Here is a 13,831-nt window from a genome sequence, read left to right as displayed (position 1 = left end):
TGATATGTATAATTGTATTCTTTTTAAACTCACATTTCTGTATGTTATAAGATGATATGATTATTTCCACAATTTATCTGATATATTTATTGAGTTCCTACATTATGCTAGCTACTGGTGATAAAAAGATGGATTAGATATTATTCTACATATAACTGTTTCATGTTCTATAAGTGAAATAGACATGTAAACATGTAATTACTTATGTGACTGCATAACAGAAAAATCAACGGCATGCTGCAGGAGCAGAGAGAAGATATGCTTTGAAAATAATCTGAAAAATTGCTATGAAAGACTTTTTGGCCTTTAAAATGTGATTTGCCATGTCGTATGAATATAGTTTTTAGTAGAATAAAATTTCCCTGGTTGACATTTTCTGCAATTGTCTTCTAATTCCTACTATGTCAGATTTAAGGTGCCAGGATTAAAAGGTTGAGACAAACAGACAGGAAACATGTTTTTATATGATCTCAATTACAGTAATTTTTTTTGGGTAAACATGAACAAAAAAGTAATATATCTGTTCTTGCCTATCATACTTGAAATGGATAACAGAATTTAGAAAATTTTTTGAAACAATTTTTCATAGAAGGAAGTATTTTAAATTAACTGAAAGAGTCATACAACTACAACATTTAAGACCATGTATTTTAAAATGATCTACATCCCGAGTCACTTCCTGAATATAAGATTTTAAAAGACCATCAGACTTATCTGTAATTTTTTTAAAAACCTTCTATCTCTGCTAATAGGAGGATTTATACTATGAACTTATTGCAATTTAATTTATACAAGCAGCTCAAGTTAAAATTATTCTTTTAAAAACCATTTATAAAATCCTCAAAAACTGCATCTACCAAGCTGAACCAATTTATTTCAGGTGTAACAAGTCATTATTTGATCTAATTTAAAAATTAGTGCCATCAGTGTATTCTAACATATCAATATTCTCATTATCTTGACAGAACACAGCTAATAGGGTAAATAATAACTCTGAAATGTCATTTTTAATGTTTAAATATTTATGCTAGGCACACATGTATTTGTAGGCCTGGCATCTATTTGTTCAACTTAATGTAATGATGCTTGAACTTAAGAATCACCTTGAGGGCTAGTTAAAGCTCAGATCACCATGCCTTACCTTGAGATATTCTAATTCGGTAAGTCTTGGATGAAGCTGAGAATCTATCTTTCTATGAAGTTTCAATGGCTGCTGCTGCTGCTGCTGGTCCAGGTACCACACTTTAAGAGGCACTGTTTTCACAGGTCCCAATTTATTAGATACCGATCTAGGTCTTTATGTTGTTCTGAGTTCCTCCGCCAGAGCCCAATCTGGGGCCCTGATGGAGCAAGGAGAGTTGATTATCCCACTGTCCCCTAACCAAAGTCAACTTGTGTTCATTTCTTGGTTCTGCCATCACAACCTCCTTTACCAAAAACTAGCAGATATTCCCTCCCAAGACATTTTCTACTTTCAGCGAACAATAATAGAATAATAGGTCATTAGTTTCAAAATGTGGCCCACACTTTGGGATTCTTTCCCTCTTATCACTGTCTCCTATTTTTCACATAACCCATTTTTCTCTTTCATAACATCCTTGTATTACCTTGGTTCTTTCCGGAGCTCATTTGCCACTCTATTTAATCAGATGTGATTGCCAGCCTATGTGACTATATAGCCTAATTAATAAATAGCCTATATTCATTAATTTGTTCATTCACTCCACAAACATTTGTTAAAACTCAACACGTAAACAATATGATAAAAATTCTGCACTCATGGACTTACATTACAGGTGGGGAGACGCTTCACACACACACATGATTCACAGCCACACCCACACCCACACCCACACCCACACCCACACTCACACACATGAGTATATAGGCTAGGAGAGTAGGATACAGACAGGGTGGGAGCTGAGACTGTTCTAACCATTATGAGTCAGGATATCAACAGCCTGTGGGTAAGGAGAAACTGAAGACTAACATTAGAACTCCCTGGGTATCTGGCCTTTGGAGTTGACTGTACAAAAACGCACAATGAATTGTATACAGTTCCTATTTCAGAATGTGAGTACATTGCACCTTAACCTTTTGTCTTTCTCATAAATGCTGAATTAAACAACCACTCTAGGTATTTAGATATAACAATTCTGAAAATATGCAATCTCTTCCTGCTCAACAAAGTCAAAACTCTGAGTGAAGAGAGAGCAAAATCAGGCCAGAAATTATATTACAACATTATCTTACCAAAACAATGTTCTTAAACATGATGATTCTGATAAATCAGCAGAGCAATTTCCAGAAAAATAATTAGTTCATAACACACACACACACACACACATCTTTAAGAAATTTGAGGCAATAAAGAAGCAAAAATAAGCCTAAAGTAAGAGTTTTTCTATGTTTACAACACCTTCAAGAAAAGCATCAAGCTTATTATACTAGATGATTTGAAATATGTTTTAATCTTTATATCATTAGCTTCCAGGTAAATCTGAGGATATCTGAATTGAATGAAATTTATTAACCAGAGTTTCTTTCTAACAAGGAAAGTAAGTCTATGTTTATAATTTTGCTTTTACAGATATTAACATTTGCAACTATGTTACCTGAAATTAAAAAAAAAAAATCTCCCCAGCCACACATTTATTTTCAGTATTACAGAGCTAAAATGGCCTTGTAAAGAAAATCATCCTAGTTTTAAAAATATCCCCAAATAGGCCGGGCGCAGTGGCTCATGCCTGTAATCCCAGCACTTTGGCAGGCCAAGGCGGGTGTATCACAAGGTCAAGAGATGGAGACCATCCTGACCAATATGGTAAAACTCCATCTCTACTAAAAATACAAAAATTAGCTGGGCATGGTGGTGCATGCCTGGAGTCTCAGCTACTCAGGAGGCTGAGGCAGGAGAATCACTTGAACCCGGGAGGCAGAGGTTGCAGTGAGCTGAGAGTGCGCCATTGCACTCTAGCCTGGTGACAGAGCAAGACTCTGTCTCATACACACACAAAAAACAAAAACAAACAAACAAAAAACCTTAAATAATTATTTATCAAAATAAAATAATTATTTATCAAAATAAAAAGTCCTTTGATTTACACTGTTTAATAGGAGTTTTCTCTTATTTTCTTATTTATAAAATTGCTTCATGCATGCCTCACCATCATATATGCTGATAGCATTACCTGTCTGCATCTACTGTCACATCGTGGACCCCTCTCTGGATGATGTCCCGGGAAGTTGTTGTGTCTGGTATTCGGTTTAGACTTCTAGTATATAGGTTAAGTCCTCCATCTGTCATGTACCTGAAAAGAAATGTCTAATTAATCCACAGAAAATTAAATCAACTCAACTGTACAATTTAACTTAATAAACAAATGGTGTCCACAATTTGCAATAATTACTCAAATATATTCTATTATCTTGTTTTTTTCTGTATAAACATTCTACTCACCAGGGATAATTAAAATATTTTTTCAAGTTTACTAGGAAATCAATATTTCCTAGTATTTGTATCAATATTTCCTAGTAGTAGTTACTGCAACAAGTAACTAGCCTATCATAGAACCTATTTTTCTCTTTTGTTATTAATATTATGAATAGGCTTGCAGATAATATAACTCTTAAGAAATTAAAAGGAAGAAAATTTCATTTTTGAAATACTGTTTGTGAAGAAGTCATAGGAGTAATGGATCGAAACCTAAACTTCTACCATATCTGCCATCTTCCTAGAATTCTGTTTTTATGTTTAATATCTCTTATCAGCTGCTGTCACTGCACTGTCACAATTAGCTGTGTCCCCACCCAAATCTCACCCTGAATTGTAATAATCCCCATGTGTCAAGGGAGGGGCCAAATAGAGATAACCGAATAATGGGGGTGGTTTTCCCCATATTATTCTCATGGTAGTAAGTCTCACGAGATCTGATGGTTTTATAAATGGGAGTTCCCTTGCACAAGCTCTCTTGCCTGTGGCGTGCCATGTAATATGTCCCTTGCTTTTCCACTATGATTGTGAGGCCTCCCCAGCCATGTGAAACTGTGAGCCAATTAAACCTCTTTCCTTTATAAATCACCCAGTCTCAAGCATGTCTTTATTAGCAGAGTGAGAACACACTAATATAGCCATCTTCCTAGAATTCTATGTTTTTATATTTAATATCTCATATCAGCTGCTGTCTGTCACAATTAGCTAATTTGTAATTGCATGCACACACAGAGAATCTAAAGTGATCGTCACCACTCCCTTAAAGAAACTCCAGTTCAGCATCTTCCTTAAACGTGGCGTAGATAACATTAAAAAATGCCCCTTATATTAAATATGCTAGCTACAAAATCCAGGCTGATAACAAATGATTGCTGTGAACCTTTTTTAAATGATTGTTTGGAAAAAAATCAGGCACCTAGGAGAGAAACCCTTACATGCAGACATGCTGACAGTTTCCTAAGGTCAGTGTGTAAGGATGGTTGAGTGTAGACTAGAGCCAGACTGCTGAGGTTCAACTACAGTGCTGCTACTTACTAGCTGTGTGGGCTCAGGTAAGTCACTTAAACAAGCTATGTTTAAATTGCTTCGTCTGTAAAATGGAGACAGCAACGATATGCTCACTTCTTGCAGTGACAGTGAGCTACCAATGAGTTTATATATATATATATATATATATAACATGCATACAGCATTGTCTAGCACATTGTAAGTAACATATAAATACTGACTATCTTTAAAAATACTAGCTATTTTATGCATTAGAATTTCTAGAGTCACTAAAATAGCTCGTATCTTGAATATGAAATTAGAGGAAGTATTAAGATTAGGAATCTCTGGTGCAAAAGATGGATCTTTTTAACACAGCTCAAGTAACTCTGACCTTTCGCACAGTTATGCATACTTCAGTCATCACAAAGTTTACTAAATGAGAATTGAGGGAGATCAAGGCAGAAGCAGGATTAAAGTATATCTACCCCTCACTCCTGTGCCTTATTTTTAATTTTTACTCCACAGAATTCTTAGATTAGTTTGTGTTTGGTCATGTGACTTGAAGTAGAATTTTAGATTATATTCTTGGCCCAACTATTTATTACTGTGACACCTGAAGATAACTTCAATTTCCACTCAATTAAAATATGGAACTTTTATCCCAATTTTCCAGGGTGTTTTTAACTTCATAAATAGAGACTTTCCAAAGAGGTTCATTATGAGTAAGAGGCCTTTCTCTGACTAATTCCTAATTACTGGCAGATTCATATCCCCCAGTATTTAAAGTAAATTCAAAAAGAGGAGAAAGAGATAAGCCTTCTCATGTTTCAAGAAATTTTGAATTCTCAGGATGCTGATTAACTAACTTTCTGAGTTACACCTAGAGTACATGGAAAAAATGAAACTTTATTCCCATTTAAATGACTTCATGACATTCTTCGTGGTTACATGAGAAAATCCTAATTTAAACATCGTCATTCATTACTACCTTATTGAGCCTTTTGTTCCTTTAATCTTTAAAACATATTTTTAAACATTTTGAAAAGAGAGTTAACTTTATGATTCAACTTTTTCATGACTCGTAGTATAAATACTTTTTTTTGAGATAGAGTCTCGCTCTGTTACCCAGGCTGGGGTGCAGTGGTAAGATCTCGGCTCACTGCAACCTCCGCTTCCTGGGTTCAAGCAATTCTCCTGCCCCAGCCTCCCAAGTAGCTGGGATTACTGGTGTGCACCACCATGCCCAGCTAATTTTTGTGTTTTTAGTAGAGATGAGGTTTCACCATGTTGGCCAAGCTGGTCTCAAACTCCTGACTTCAGGTGATCCATCTGCCTCAGCCTCCCAAAGTGCTGGGATTACAGGCATGAGCCACCATACCCGGCCAGCAAACACTTCTAAGCCCCCTTTTCTTAAAGAAACACCATCAAATTAAACTTTTCCTGGGATATCTCCAGCCCTCTTGTCTTTTCACGTTTTAATTCTAGGCTGAGATTTTGGGGCTGCCTCCTATGTAAGCCAACAAGGGCACGCTGCATAAGCTGATGAGCAATAAGTCCAGAACATCCTGGGTATCCTCGCACAATCACCCTTGAGCTGAGACCAGCCCCATCATCTGCTGATCAGATCTTAGCATCTTCTGCACAGATAAGAGAACTGAGTCATGACTTAAATTTCGGTGTCCTGTACTCTAACATAGGAAAGAACAAATGCATGTGAGTAAACAGGGGAAGTTTCATGTAGGATTTGGGGTATTTTTACTTGTCAACATAAGACATGTAGACCATCGATGCATATTTAAATGGGCTCATTTGTGAGACTATCCAAGACTTTTTTGAAAGATGTTGGGGAACAAAAATAGAGGAAACAAGAAGTCTGAATCATGTTTTAAATGAAGCAGAAACAAATGAGAAGGACAAAATCCATAACAGCATTTTTAAAAAACTTAGTGAGTTCAGCAGAGACTAGCCAGATGTCATCAAACCAGTTTCCCTCTCCTCCTGGGCACACAGCTGAACCATATAACCTAGTCTCTTTTACAGTCAGATGTGGTCATGCAGCTGTTCTAGACAAATGAATGTAGGCAGAACTCATATGCATGAGTTCCAGGCCTGATACATACAAAATCTTCTCACATCCCGGTTCTTCCCCTCTTTTGCCATTTGCCTGTTGAATATCAATGCCTAGGGTAACACTGGAAATCTGGCTGGGTAACAACAGAATTACCATCCATCTTATTCTCTGAGTGACTACATGGAGTGCATTCCCCAAGTGAAGATCAGAAACACCAGTGAGGGTTTTATGTGAAGAACAAATTAGCTTCTTTGTGTTAAGTTACTGAGATTTTGAGATTTCTCTGTTTTAGAAATTAATGTTAACTAATATAGTTAACATATTATGCATGTATTCTTGCATATATTGCATGTATTCTTGCAAAATATAAAATGCTTCTGAGTACAATATGCCTGTAACATATATTATTATATGCAGAATTCAGTTGCTAAAAAACATTTAAAACAACTACTTATTTAAGAATACTTCTCTGTGTGTATATATATGTATATATACACATATGTGTGCACATTACAATTTACTGAATAACTGGAAAGCTACAAAAATATGAAAACACCATCATGTGAGTCACATGTGGGCACATACTATGTCTATATTATTCACTACTGAATGCACAGTGCCTGAAATGTTGCTTGACACATAGGATGAACTCGATAAATATTTTTAATAGACATATACATGTATACATACATATATATATAATTCAGTTTATGATCCCTGTTCTTTCCATATTCTTTTCCCAGGAGCCTTAATGCCTCCCACAATTCCCGCTCTCTTCTATTGAGATGAAATACAATAGATCTCTATCCTGGACAAACAATCTTCATATCCCACCGTCTCCAGCTCTACATCTCTAACTCTAATTTCATCATCTCTCTCTCTGCTTTCTCATTAAAAAGTCCTTTCTCTCTCTCTTTCTCTCTCTCTCTTTCTCTCTCTGACGATTTTCTCTAATGGTATAATTTTCCATCTCCTGTGCTTATGATGTAGGTATCTTAATTCTTGTCTGCCTTATGCCCTCGTGGGTAGTCCATCTCTGGTTCTTAAACTTTTCCTTTGCAGTGCTTCCCCTATCAATTATTTTCCTAATTTTATCACTACAAATGCCACTACCATATTTCTAATCTTATGAGCTTGAGCGAGAGCTCTTGCACTAGTTCCTGAAATTGAACCCCCGAGTTTCTCCCCTGAATTCGCTTTGCATATTTCCCATAAAGGGGCCTTCAAAAGCCATCACCATCCTCATGCCATGTTCTATGACTATTTAGTAATCTCTAAGATAGAGTATTTTACATAGCTTATAATGTAGTTTAAACTTCTTAGCATAATGATGTTAAGGTCTGTCAAAATAGTGCCTATCTCTAAAACATTATCTTTAAATATTCATGTTCCATGACTCTCAGTTAAGAGAAAAATCATCAATATCATCTAATCCATTGTCCCTTAGATTCTGAAAATTACATTTTATGCAAGTTTACTGAATAATTTATACCTTCTATGTTTGCACTTTTCTTATATATGTATTTTAAATGTATTTCCTTTGTCTATAGCTTTTAAATCAGAAAAAAGACCTAAAATGTTTCTTTTTCTTATTCACTCCTTTCTATTTCATGTGATGGTTTAGTGCTTTCTCCTCATTCTGAACTCTTAGCTCAATTTTCATCCCTATAAGCCTTTTGAAATTCCCAACATATTGCATTGTAGATGTCCCTTGATTTCTTATTCAAACTGCTCCCAAGATATGCTGTCACTCTCCAGATAAACATTCTACATGAGTGTGAGTATATATAGTCAATCATCATTATTCACAAATTCTATATTCGTGAAGTTGCCTACTTGCTAAAATTTATATGTAGCCACAAAATCTAAACTCATAGCACTTTCACAGTCATTCATAGATATGAACAGAACAGTGAAAAAAAATGAGTCTCAGACGTTTCCAGCTAAGGCTAAATAAAGTGATACTCTGCCTTCTTCTATCAGCTCTAATATCACAACAAATGTTCTTCTATGACCTATTTTAGTGCCACGTTTCCCACATTTTTTGGGTTTTTATGCTGAGAATTGTGCTGTTTAAATAAGGTGTCTTTAAAGAGAGACACACGTAAAGCAAGTTTATGTATTGATCAGTTGACAAAAATATTGTGGCGAAATGCTCACGGGAACCAAAACCTGTATCTCTACTAGGGGCAATAGTTCAGTATTCACTAATGCAGTGTTTGTGGTGACTTCATAGAAGAGAAGTACCATGAATAATGATATTGAGTGCACATAGGTATATATACATACATACACATACATATACATATATACATACACACACGTATACATACACACACACATACATATTTATATAATATATATATATTTTTTAGACGGAGTCTCACTCTGTCACCCAGGCTGGAGTGGTGCAGTAGTGCAATCTCAGCTCACTGCAACTTCTGCCTCCCGGTTTCAGGTGGTTCTCCTGCCTCAGCCTCCCAAGTAGCTGGGAAGACAGGCACACGCCACCATGCCTGGCTAACTTTTTTAGTAGAGATGGGTTTTTGCCATGTTGGACAGGCTGGTCTTGAACTCCTGACCTCAGGTGATCCATCTGCCTTGGCTTCCCAAAGTGCTGGGATTACAGGCATGAGCCACCGTGCCCAGCCTTTGTATATATATCTTTATATATACTATATAGGTATACTTATGTATATAATTAGCCATACAAATATATTTGAATAGTGAATATAAAATTGAATTCACACATATGTCCACATTTAAGGAGATTAAGAAAAAAAGAGAAGAGGGGATAGAGTGGAAAGAATGGAGAAGAAAGAAGAGAGAGATGGGAGAAAGAGTGTGCCTTAGACACTCTTGCTTTGCCATTATGTTTTCTGAACTGGGCATTGCCTCCTAGGCTATGTTAAATACATACAAAAATGATAATTATAACTAACAGCAACCAAAAATTGGTACAGTTATTAATGATAGTAAATGTAATAGTGATGATAAAGAGGAAGATGATAAATTTATTGAGTCCTTATATCATGCCAAGCATTGTGCAAACTAAAATTTGTGGATGATCCTAACAACTTCATGAAGATGGTACAATTTTATCCTTATTCTAGATGACAAAAACTAATTTGGATACGTTAGGTACCCAAGGGGTCCACAGATAGTGAATGAGAGAGATTCAAACTAGGCACTCTGAATCCAGTGGCAACTAAACAACAACCTATCTTAATTAATCATAATTAGTCTCTATAATTCTAAATTTTTAGGAAGTCAGGTAGGGTGGATACCAGGAATGGACTAGTAGGTATCAGGATATCAGAGCAAATCTATAAATCTAATCAAAAGCTATTTTGTACTCTTTTTTAGGTCGTGTCACCATTCAAACATAAGCTTTTCATGAATGAAGTCAGGAAGGGTCACTTATATAGAAGAATTATTTCCTACATGGGTCCTCTCAGATGCATAAAGACAAAGAGTAGGTCAAAATCCAGACTCACACAAAGTTTATAGACAAGGTTAATTGGGAAGCTTTTCCACATATTACTCAGCCTGTGTTTGAAGTCAGACATAGCTGAGTTCTAATGCAGGTCCACCGTTTCCCTAGCGTTAGGTCCCAGATGGGGCCAATTAGACTCAGTTTCCTTATCCATAGTACATGTATAAAAACATCTACCTCATAAGCATTGCTGGTGGTGGGAAGGAAAAGTAAAATAATGTCTTGAAAGCACTTAACAAGAGCATAGTACATAACAGGAAATGCTAAAAATGCCAATTATAATTATTAATAGAATATCCTATTGCCTCCCTTTGGGCCTATTCTGTGATTATGCCAAATATCCCAAATTGATAATATACTCTAAGAGTTTTACAATCACAACATGTTTTGGAATGTAATAGGACACAGAAGAAAAACAGGGTCTGAGATGTATTGAAATCTGATATCATCAAAAGAAAATGAACAGAGTGAAACTTTCAACTCCAAAGTGATTTTTCCCTCAAGTTAAATTGGGGATGCATAATTGAAGACAGTAAGAAAATATTTGTTTCTCAAAGCAGTTACAGGCAGCTTCTAACAAGCTAAAAAAGAAAAAAAATCAAGCAAATCAGCAAAACTCCTCCTGTCTCCTTCCCACGTCCTTCACTACAAAATCTGTTACTTAAGAAGCATGTGAAAATCACTCTGAAAAACAGAAGCCACATGTGTTTCTCTCAACAACAGAAAAACTTAGTGGCTTATAATGAATTTATAGAAATCTTGGATTCTTTACTCTCCATGAATGAGCAGAGGAAGGGCCCTTCAACATTCTGAATAACCTCAGATGTCTCATATTTTCTCATGACTTTCTGGGCAAACTTACACATTTCTTTATAGTGAACGCATTCTAGTAGACCACCTCCCCTCTTCACACAATGCTGATGGAGAACAGGGCCACTTACCCACTGTTGATGTCATCAGTCCTGAGACTTTTCCCAAGGATATCACCATCACTCATATATCCACCCACATCGACTTCAGAAGACATGTCCAGGTCACTGCTTGCTTTCTCACTCATGTCAATCTGTGACATGTTTCCCAGCCTAGAGACAGCAGCTCGACGGAGAGGCGTGGTATACATGAACCTCGAGGGGTCTGTGTGGATGAATCGACTAGTACCACTGCGAGGATAGCCAGCACCCAAGGAGGGAGCATCTCCCGCCTGAAGTCGCGGACATGCCTGGCCCAACCTCCAGGTCATGGGGGTGGGTCGACTTGTCAAGTTGGGTATGGTCCTTCCGTTCACTTCTGTTGTCACAGTGCTGTCAAATGTTGTCTCCAGGGTGCTGTCAAATAAAATGGAGAAATAACTATACTCTGGTTCACTTAGGGCCATAACCTAGAATGCATGAAGATAGAAAAGGCTAGAGTTGAGGGTCATCTCTTATAAACACGTCATCTTCCTGAAAGTTAAACTCTATGTTCATTTTGAGGTCAAACTGTGGAAACGGGCATACATTTTATAGCTTTTTGTTTATTTTCAAAAGAAAGGCCATCAGTACACCTTGGGTAAAACAACATATTGTTTTACATTTTCAACAAATCCTTAACTCACTGTAACTTTCCCAGACCTATTCTGAAAGTTAACTACAATTATGTTTGAATGTCTCCCTACCACCCTGCCCAGATGCATTTCAAGTGCAACTTGTGCCACTGTTTTCTAGGACAGGTATTACAAATCCACTTAACAGTGATGGTGGTAGTTGCAGTACTGGAAATTATACTGAAAAAGACATAGATAGCAGATAGAGATAGAGATAAAAGATAAATAGGTATATACTGTGAATTCTCAGTTTAAGGATAATTACCAATCAATTTGATATAAAACAAGGGAGAAAATAATAAGGGGAAACTGAAATCCCATCTCTGTCATTATAAGAAAAGGTAAATGTTTGTTTGTAATTATTTTTTCTTTATTGGCTCAAATATATGCAAAATTGAAAAAAACCTGTGGCTTATCTGAGTCCCACGAAGACTGGACATAGTCTCTTCTAAATTCTGCCTCAAATCTGCTATGTTTTTAACTGTTCTCATTCTTCTTGTTTCAGGGTCTTCACCTAGGAAAGCAACATGATAAATTTGATATTCATGACATTTACTATCCTCAAAATAATTGTATACCTAGATAAGTAAGTCACCTCTTCTTAAAAGTAAAAGGATATGTAATACATTTGAAATAACTATTATTATCTACAAATTATAATTCTTTCTACAAATAAAATGTGAATAGAGACAAACATAGTATCACAAGTAATAATTTTAAGTGGTGATAACACTATAATATTTTGTAGGTTTGACCTTAAAATAAAAAAAAACTCACTTGGAAATGTGCTGTTTACTAATCCATGTTGCTGGGATTAATTAAAAATCTATGATTATGACCTGAGAAACATGGCTGAATAGGAACAGCTCCAGTCTGCAGCTCCCAGTGAGATCAACACAGAAGGCAGGTGATTTCTGCATTTCCAACTGAGGTACCAGGTTCATCTCATAGGGACTGATTAGACAGTGGGTGCAGCCCACAGAGGGTGAGCAGAAGCAGGGTGGGGTATTGCCTCACCTGGGAAGTGCAAAGTGTTGGGGAACTCCCTCCCCTAGCCAAGGGAAGTCGTGAGGGACTGTGCCTTGAGGGACGGAGCTATCCAGCCCAGATACTATGCTTTTCCCACGGTCCTCACAACCTGCACACCAGGAGATTCCATTGGTTGTCTACACCACCAAGGGCCTGAGTTTCAAGAACAAAACTGGGCAGCCATTTGGGCAGACAGCAAGCTAGCTGCAGGCGTTTTTTTTTCATACCCCAGTAGCACCTGGAATGCCAGCAAGACAGAAGCATTCACTCCCCAGGAAAGGGGGTTGAAGCCAGGGAGCTAAGTGGTCTAGCTCAGTGGATCCCACCCCCAGGGAGCCCAGCAAGCTAAGATTCACTGGCTTGAAATTCTCATTGCCAGCACAGGAGTCTGAAGGACACCTGGGACCCTGGAGCTTGGTGGGGGGAGGGGCAACTGTCATAACTGAGGCTTGAGTAGGTGCTTTTCCCCTCACAATGTAAACAAACCCACTGGGAATTTTGGACTGGGCAGAGCCCACTGCAGCTTGGCAAAGCTGCTGTAGCCAGACTCCCTCTCTAGATTCCTCCTCTCTGGGCGGGGAATATCTGAAAGAAAGGTAGCAGCCCCAGTTAGGGGCTTACAGATAAAACTCTCATCTCCCTGGGACAGAGCACCTGGGGGAAGGGGCGGTTGTGGGCGTAGGTTCAGTAGACTAAAACATTCTTGCCTGCCAGCTCTGAAGAGAGCAGCGGATCTCCCAGCACAGTGTTCTAGCTCTGCTAAGGGACAGACAGCCTCCTCAAGTGGGTCCCTGACCCCCATGCCTCCTGAGGAGGAAACACCTCCCAGCAGGTGTTGACAGACTCCTCATACAGGAGAGCTCTAGCAGGCATCTGGCAAGTGCCCCTCTGGGATGAAGCTTCCAGAGGAAGGAAGAGGCAGCAATCTTTGCTGTTCTGCAGCCTCTGCTGGTGACACCCAGGCAAACAGGATCTGGAGTGGACCTCCAGCAAACTCCAGAAGACCTGCAGCAGAGGGGCCTGACTCTTAGAAGGAAAACTAACAAACAGAAAGGAATAGCATCAATGTCCACAAAAATACATCCACACAAAAACCCCATTTGAAGGTCACAGACATCAGAGACCAAAGGTAGATAAGTCCAGAAAGATGAGAAAAAAACAGTGCAAAAA

The 13,831-nt window shown here is 37.7% G+C and overlaps 1 protein-coding gene across 9 annotated transcripts in view; it reads right to left on the bottom strand.

Annotated features, from left to right (window-relative positions):
• Positions 1-13,831, bottom strand: part of NAV3 (neuron navigator 3) — a 908,101-nt gene that overhangs the window by 154,169 nt on the left and 740,101 nt on the right. For all 9 annotated transcript variants that reach the window (XM_055236272.2, XM_055236270.2, XM_055236266.2 and 6 more), the window contains 3 exons: positions 12,038-12,146; positions 10,992-11,375; positions 3,192-3,311 (listed from right to left, as the gene is read on the bottom strand). In XM_055236272.2, coding sequence (XP_055092247.1) covers positions 3,192-3,311; positions 10,992-11,375; positions 12,038-12,146 — 613 coding nt within the window. The remainder of the gene's footprint in view (positions 1-3,191; positions 3,312-10,991; positions 11,376-12,037; positions 12,147-13,831) is intronic.

This window comes from Symphalangus syndactylus, chromosome 13 (assembly GCF_028878055.3).
Source record: "Symphalangus syndactylus isolate Jambi chromosome 13, NHGRI_mSymSyn1-v2.1_pri, whole genome shotgun sequence".
Taxonomy (NCBI): Eukaryota; Metazoa; Chordata; class Mammalia; order Primates; family Hylobatidae; genus Symphalangus; species Symphalangus syndactylus.
Note: the sequence above shows the minus strand (reverse complement) of the source record. Positions and strands in the feature narration are given on the sequence as shown.